This window comes from Eubalaena glacialis, chromosome 6 (genome assembly GCF_028564815.1).
Source record: "Eubalaena glacialis isolate mEubGla1 chromosome 6, mEubGla1.1.hap2.+ XY, whole genome shotgun sequence".
In the NCBI taxonomy this organism is placed as follows: Eukaryota; Metazoa; Chordata; class Mammalia; order Artiodactyla; family Balaenidae; genus Eubalaena; species Eubalaena glacialis.
In genome coordinates this window covers 46,887,328-46,895,632 of record NC_083721.1, presented here as the reverse complement: position 1 = coordinate 46,895,632, position 8,305 = coordinate 46,887,328, and the positions used below count along the sequence as shown (strand labels likewise).

General features: G+C 38.5%; 1 protein-coding gene across 1 annotated transcript; it reads right to left on the bottom strand.

The window, feature by feature from the left end:
• Window positions 1–4,559: 4,559 nt before the first annotated feature.
• LOC133093248 (olfactory receptor 5AC1-like) lies at window positions 4,560–5,478 on the bottom strand. Its single transcript, XM_061193005.1, is given in 3 exon segments — window positions 4,560–5,203; window positions 5,206–5,424; window positions 5,427–5,478. Coding segments are annotated over 3 exon segments (915 nt in total).
• Between the last annotated feature and the right edge of the window lie 2,827 nt (window positions 5,479–8,305).

Sequence of the window (8,305 nt, the reverse complement as noted above, 5' to 3'; positions counted from 1 at the left end):
TACAGTAGTCATGAACCTGGACCCACTGTGGGAGCTATGGAGGCAGCTCAGACCCTGGCCCAGCCCAGTCCCCATGTGCATGTGCCCACAAAGCCCACAGCTGCTAAGGCCAGAACCTACCCAGCCACGGGAGCACCCATTATCCACTTGGATGTCCTGCAGGATTTACAAAGCCTGCAGCAGAGGTGTAAATTTGTGGCTCACACAGCTGTGTGGAGAGATTTCAGCCTTGCTTCCTAATTCACGTGGCCTTTGGGGCTCAGCTGTGGTTTCAGCCCCACCTATGGGCATGGGTAACCCACTGGCATCTGCTCCTGGAGCCTGCTGAGGCAGCGGCTGGGGTGCAGTAGTCCACCAAGGCAGCAGTTGGGGCACAAGAGCCCCCGAGGTGGTGGCTGGGGCACGAGAACCTGCTGAGGTGGTGGCTGGGGTGCAGGAGCCCACAAAGGTGGGTGCCCCTGAGGCAGTGGCTGGGGCATGGGAATCCACTAAGACAGGAGCCGGCATGTGGAGAAAGAGGCTATTATGGTAGCCCCTCCCCTTCATGCGCCACTTAACAATGGAGCTTCGCTTCTTTGGTGGGCCCAGGCTTCTTCCACAAACACCCCTGGTTGCAGCCATACCACACTCCAGCCCCTTCAGGCTGTCTCTCGCAGCCAATAGCAGTCCTCTCCCCAGATCTGTCCTCTGAGCCCCACGTTTCAGCACCCAGCGCCCCCTGTACCATCAGACACACATCTCAGTCTGGGATGTGCAGGGTGGTGGCACGACTGTCTGTGTAGCTCTCTCTGTTCTGCCTGACACAACCCAGTTGTTGCGCTCTCCTCTGAGCCTCTGAAGCTCCCTTTCTGTCCTGGCTAATCTCCCCACCAGTGAGGGTCTTCCCAGGATGTGGGAACTTTTCTTCTTTTTCAGCTCCCTCCCAGGGGCACAGGTCCTATCCCACTTCCTTTTTTTTCTTTCTTTCATCCTACTCATTTACATGGAGATCTTTCTTGTCCTTTCAGGTGTTTGAGGTCTTCTGCTAGTGTTCAGTAGGTGTTCTGTGAGAATTTTTCCATTTGTAGATGTATTTGTGTTATATTTGTGTGAGGAGGTGAGCTCCACCTCCTTGTACTCTGCCATCTTGCTGCGGCTGTAACCAGTTATCTATTTTCTATATGGTAGTGCACATCCATTCATTCCATAATCCCAGCTTATCCCTCCCCTGCTACTTCCCCTTTGGTAACCATAAGTATGTTGGTGAGTCTCTTTCTGTTTTGTAAATAAGTTTATTTATACTATTTTTTAGATTCCACATATAAGTGCTACCATATATTTGTCTTTCTCTGTCTGACTTACTTCACTTAGTATGATGTTCTCTCGGTCCATCCATGGTGCTTCAAACGGCATTATTTGTCTTTTTTATGGCTGAGTAATATATATATTATAAATATATATATGGTATATCTAGATAGATAGATAGATAAATAGATAGATAGATAGATAGATAGATAGATAGATAGATAGATAGATAGATAAATAGATATACCATATCTTCTTTATCCATTCATCTGTTGAGGAACTCTTAGGTTGCTTCCATGTCTTGGCTATTGTAAATAATGCTGCTATGAACATTGGGATGCATGTATCTTTTTGAATTAGAGCTTTTGTCTTTTCCAGGTATGTGAACAAGAGTGGGATTGCTGGATCATATGGTAACTCTGTTTTTAGTTTTTTAGGGAACCTCCATACTGTTTTCCATAGTGGCTGCACCAATTTACATTCCCATCAACAGTGTAGGAAGATTCTCTTCACACTCTGTTCCACATTTATTATTTGTAGACTTTTTGATCCAAAGTCATTCGCTGAATGCAGACTGATCTAAGTACAGATCACTCAGCACAAGGAAGGTGCAGGGAGGGTCTGCAGTCTCTCAGCATAAATAACTTGCTTGTCACCCACCACTTAGAAGGACATTTGCCTCACATCCACTTTTTAGTGCAGCTGCATTCCATAAAATACAGACTGTACAATAAACAATTTTGAGATACTTGACATACAACACACTTAGGAACATTTCAGATCAGCAATCAGTTCATACCAACCCTAGCTAGGATCTAATTTATCCCAAGTTGATGCATCTCCTGAGTTGACACTGCAAGACTGTATAAATGTCAATTCCTCAGGGGGCCATCAAACTGGAGGAAACTATTAAAGTTCAACTTAATGTGTATAATAGCTGGAATTTTGTTGAAAATAATCCTGATAAAATCATGTATTACTTGTGCAATTGTAAAGATATTAAGATATCATAACATATACAGTAGTTCCCCCTTATCCACAGTTTTGCTTTCCACAGTTTCCATTACCCAAGGTCAATCATGTTCTGAAAATATTAAATGGTTCTAGAAATAAACAATTCATAGGTTTGAAATTGTACACCAATTCTGAGTAGCATGATGAAATTTCACACCATCCTACTCCATCCTGTCCGGGATGTGAACCATCTCTTTGCCTAGCATACACGCTATATACGCTACCTGCCCTTAGTCACTTAGTAGCTGTCTGGGTTATCAGATTGACTGTTGCAGTATTGCAGTGCTTGTTTTCAAGTAACCCTCATTTTACTTAATGATGGCCCTGAAGCACAAGGGTAGTGATGTTGGCAATTTGAAATTGCCAAAGAAAAGCCATAAAGTGCTTCCTTTAAGTGAAAATATGAAAGTTCTCAATTTAATAGGAAAGAAAAAAATCATATGCTGAGGTTGCTAACATCTATGGTAAGAACAAATCTTCTATTCGTTAAATTGTGAAGAAAGAGAAATAAATTCTTGCTAGTTTTGCTGTTGCACCTCAAACTGCAAAAGTTACAGGCACAGTGTGTGATAAATGCTTAGTTAAGCTGGAAAAGACATTAAAGTTGTGGGTAGAAAACATGAACAGAAAACAGGGTTCAGTACTATCAGCAGTTTCAGGCATCCACGGGGTGTCTTGGAACATATTTCCCCACAGATAAGGGGAGACTACTGTAGTTGCTTTTGCAAACACTTCAAATAAAACATGTTGTACCATGTACATTAAGAAATAAATGTATTTACATGTACATAAATAATAAAAAGTATTTAGTATTTACTTTTAAAAGACCAATAGTAAATTATAGAAAAAGATTTTACTCAAAAAGAAAATTAAAATGTTAAGGAAACCAATTTAGTTTACAAGATAAGTTGCAAAGACTGAAATTGCTGAAAATCACCTACAAGTACAGATAGTTTTTAAAGTTTTTAATCATGTGGGATATTTTTAAAATAAATTTTGTTATTGGGGACCAATTTGAATTAATCTTGAGACCATACAAACAAGTTGAATTTTTCCATTAATGCTTGTATGCTAAATTTAAGTGATAAAATAAATTTACCATATGCCTACATTTTTAGATAATACTTTTAGTATGTTTGTTGGAACTATTGAGATCTAAAGTGTTTTTAAAATACTAGAACAACAAGCATATTTTTATTCTTAAACAATTTAAACTACATTCTCATTTTGTATAATTATTTTTCCTAAGTGAATGTGCTAAGAAAAAACAGATTGTCCAAGGAACATGTTTTGCTAACAGAGGAGTTGAATCATTTATGTCTATTTAATACTTCTAAAATAAATTGGGGTATGTATATATATTTAAGTGATCACGTCCCAAACTGAAGTACATTAGTGGTAGGGAATTCATTGACACAAGTTTTCATCCATATCTTTACATACTAAACCAGGTTCTTGACTCTGATCTAGGTTCCCTGCCTTCTTCCCAGTCAGCTTCTGCTAAAACTGATTGGAACAGTAATGCAATCAAGGCTGATCTCTGAAATTGCTTCTTATTACACTCAGATATTCCTAAACTTATAAGTTATGGAATATCATGCTACATGCAATATCCCTTATAAAAAACAGTATGTGGAGTTATACATATGAACTGTGGTTAATTTTGATGCTCTATTCTTTAATTCAATTCATGCCAGCTTCCATTTGTATTCCTAAGATCCACCAAATTTTTAGAACTTTTTACTTTTTCCTTTATCACTAAACAGTACATTTCTTCTCAGGAATATATTCTGTCAAGAAGCACTTTTATTTTTATCAGTCTACTGGAGTTACTGTGTACGGCAGAGAACAGTGAAGCCTTATTACTTTGTAGGTCCAGAGCAGTGAGCTAGGCTCACTCAGGAACTAAGTGACTAACCCTGTATGCCAGCCTCACAGCTATTTCTCAGTAAAACTGTCAATTACTATCTAGAATGTTTAAAGTCCCAGGAAAATAGCTAATTTGCAAAAACTAAATGATTAAACAAAAATGGAGCACAGTGTTTCTAAATGAGCTGGTTATAGGTAAGATTACCAAACTTTCACTGGCCCCATATCCAAGTAAACATAATAGGAAGCTGGGTTCCTTCACACAGAGCCATGCACCACAATGACCACTAGCCCTCTGATGAAATGGCATAGTCATGGCTAATCTTTAGGACTGGGGGCTTTTTTCAGCAGACAGTAAAGAAGAAACAGTTTGAAAATTGTCTAGCAACTATTCATTTCTTTATTATTCTTCTCAAGGCACGTATAACCTCTTTGCTCCTCGGGCTGTAAATAAAAGGATTTAGTAGAGGAATTATTATTGTATAAAATAAAGAATACATTTTGTCGTGATCTCCAGAGGGCCCAGACCCAGGATGCACATACATGAAGAAAAAAGTGCCATAAAACAAGAAAACAGAGAGCAGGTGAGCACTGCATGTGGAGAAGGCTTTGCCCCTGCCCTTTTCAGACTTTTTTTCCAGGATGGCAAAGAGGACACGGGTGTAAGAAACCATGATGGTCATAAAACTGAAGATTTGTATAAAAGCTGAAAAGATAAAAACCAGAAGTGTATTAACTGTAAGATCAGTGCAAGAAATTTTGAACAGTTGTAAAATTTCACAGTAGAAATAATGTATTACATTGGACCTGCAGAAAGTTAATCTAAATAACAAACCCACATGAATTGCTGAATGTAGAAAACCAATGAAATATGAAACACCTATAAACTGAATACAGAGTCTGTTGGACATCACCACTGGATAAAGCAAGAGGTTGCATATGGCTATATAGCAGTCATAGGCCATCACTACCAGGAGGAAACATTCTGAGGTGGCACTGGACCTAAAAAAATAAAATTGGGCCATACAAGGAGAGGTATCACATGATTTTTTGATAAAAAATGTATAAACATCTTGGGAATTACAGAAGATGAAGAACAAGCATCTGCAAAGGCTAAACTGCCAAGGAATGAGTAAATGGGGTTGTGAAGATGGGGATCCTTCCAAATGAGAAAAATCAGTCCAAGTTTGCCCACCACAGTGGTGAGGGAGATGACCAAGAACATCAGGAACAGGGGATCTGCAGCCCTAGAAGATCTATAAGCCCTGTGAGAACAAACTCAGTCACCAGTGTCTTGTTTGCTTCTATCATATTCACTCAGGCTGATCACTGCAATGGAGAAATGAAATGAAAAAAATTAATCAAGGTTAATTGAAAACTTATATTGGATTGCAGTGTCACATTTCTGTATTTCAGATGCCCCTTACTGAACAAATATGAAGGCAAAGGGTCTCTCTTTTTTAAAACACGCTTAAGAGTGTTAAGTATATTATAAAGAATTCTGAGGAAGAAGGAGTTTTTTAAAGGTTTTTCAAATATATATTTACCTAAAAGGTTTATGGAGCAGGCTGTGGACACCATTTGACTTAGTCCATAACTTGTCACTCATAAATACCTTAAAACTAAATGTATTAACAGTGAAATGTTCTACAAAATTAAGAATAAAAAATATGTAATACGTTTTATTCTACAGTCTCTAAAAAGTGAGACTGGTGCAGGTTCAAAAGTGTTTTCACCATTTCTCAAGAACTCAATTGTAACTTTTCTATTGAACCAAAAAAATAGACTAAAACTATATCTTTGTACAATGGATAGGTATCATTTCCTACTAAGACATTAATGGGTAGAGTAGTAAGACGGTAAGTTAAAATTTCATTTTTGTTGTTTCCTATCCATTATCATTATGTTTGATTATGTATTCATCAAAAATTACCCCAAATTCCTAATAGACTCTTTTGGTTATACATTCCTCAAAACAACACCAAATTTCAAATAGACTCTTTTTAATTTTACTCAATAAATTCTCATATGTGAACATAATCATCAAACATTTATTTAGTGTCTCCTAAGCTAGAACACTGTCATTCCTAGCTCACCCACACTGTAAAACTGTAACTCTGTGTTTTACCAATGATGTTAAAATAACCCCTCCTTTAAGAAGAGAGAAAAGAAGAGATATTAGCCAGCTTATCTGCAGATTTGGGAAGAATCTAAGAGCTAGGACTCTACATGCCAGTGTAGACAATTATCATGCAGTTAACCAAGAATGTTTCTAATATGTCAGAAGCACATAATTCTAAAACAATTATAAGGATTTTCCTTCCCTGCCCTTTTTGAGATTACAAGTGAGACTATCAAAGTCAGGGTAGAATGTAACATTACAAAAAACACCAAAGTGGAAAGAATAGCCAGTGTTTAATGTTTTGAATATCTGGATTCAATTTAAATAGTAAAAGTTAAGATTTTGTTTACACCCAAATCAAATGAGGAGAAAAGATGAAACACGTTGGTAGGCAATGGCTAACATGAAGATAGCTAAGGCAGAAAAGAGCCCCAAATTACAAATGCACCTGTTAATCTTATAATCCTGTGAAGCAAATGAGAAGGCTAGATCCTGTGGAAACCCAGAGGGATAAACCTAAGTCCACATCATCACAATGTGTTTTATCAGTGACAAATTGTATACACTTCTGAATATAAAATGTGTTCTGTGCATCCAAATCCCTGCCTCGGTTATCTAAAGAAGGATCTAGCCATTTAGAAACAGCTGATCTACGTATATAACCATGCAAGGGAATAAGACTTGGATTCACAGTTCCCTGCCTTTTATGACATGCCCAACCACATGGGAGTCATTCCAGCACAAATTTTTATTTCTATATCCTAGTCACCAACTCTGCAGAATGTAGATGAAGATTTCACTGCCAAGTCTATGCTAGCCTGAAACATTTTCTCAAAGTGCCTGCATTGTAATTCAAAAACAGGAAACAATGTAGAAAATTTGAGGAAAATAGGGTTTGTGAATTCAGTTCTGACAAGAATAATATTTGAACAGTAAATATATGGAAGAATTGGGGTATTTTCTACAGAAATGCGCATAGAGGTTTTGTGGGGGGGGGGTTGTTTTTTTCTTTTCTTTTCTTTTTTTTTTTTCCTTTAAAAAGGGAGGCTATGTTGAGGAAAGCACTTCTGCAAACTTCATAAGGAGTAGGAAAAGAGATAATTTGTTTGAGATTAATATTAGACTTAAAAAGTACAAAAAGAGAGGCTGGTAACATTGGCAGTAGTCATTGAGTAAGCACACTGCTGTCATATCACTGAAAGTAGCAGATTATCTACATTTTACATTCTGCCTAGAATACAATAATGAGGTATGGCTTGGGGCAGATGTGGTGAACTCCTTCTTTCTGCCTATCTCCAGAGAAGTAACAATCTAAACAAGAACCAGGTTGAAGACAAAGGCATAGACTGCCCTTAAAAGCTCCATAACCTGGGCTTCCCTGGTGGCGCAGTGGTTGAGGGTCTGCCTGCCGATGCAGAGGACACGGGTTCGAGCCCTGGTCTGGGAAGATCCCACATGCCGCGGAGCAACTGGGCCCGTGAGCCGCAGTTGCTGAGCCTGCGCGTCTGGAGGTTGTGCTCCGCAGCGGGAGAGGCCGCGATGGTGAGAGGCCCGCGCACCACGATGAAGAGTGGCCCCCACTTGCCGTAACTGGAGAAAGCCCTCGCACAGAAACGAGGACCCAACACAGCCATAAATAAATTAATTAATTAAAAAAAACCAAACAAACGAAAACTCCATAACCCTATGATTCTTCACGGTTGGAAAATCTTCTGGATTCTGTGACAGTACAGTAAAGGCTAGAATGAATTCCACTTTTACAGACACAAACTATTAAATAGATTGGTTCCATAACTCATTATCCTGGCAAAGAAAATGTTCACAAAAATGTAACAAAATTTCTGAAGCTTTGAGTCTCAATTCCACCTCTAAATTACTAAATGACAATGCCTAAACAACTTTATGACCTTGTTCTAAGATTCTCATCTGTAGTGCACTGGATTTTCTAAGGCACATCTGCCCACAGTCTATGAGTCTATGACTCCTCTTTGCTATTTAGTTAACTAGTAGAGTATA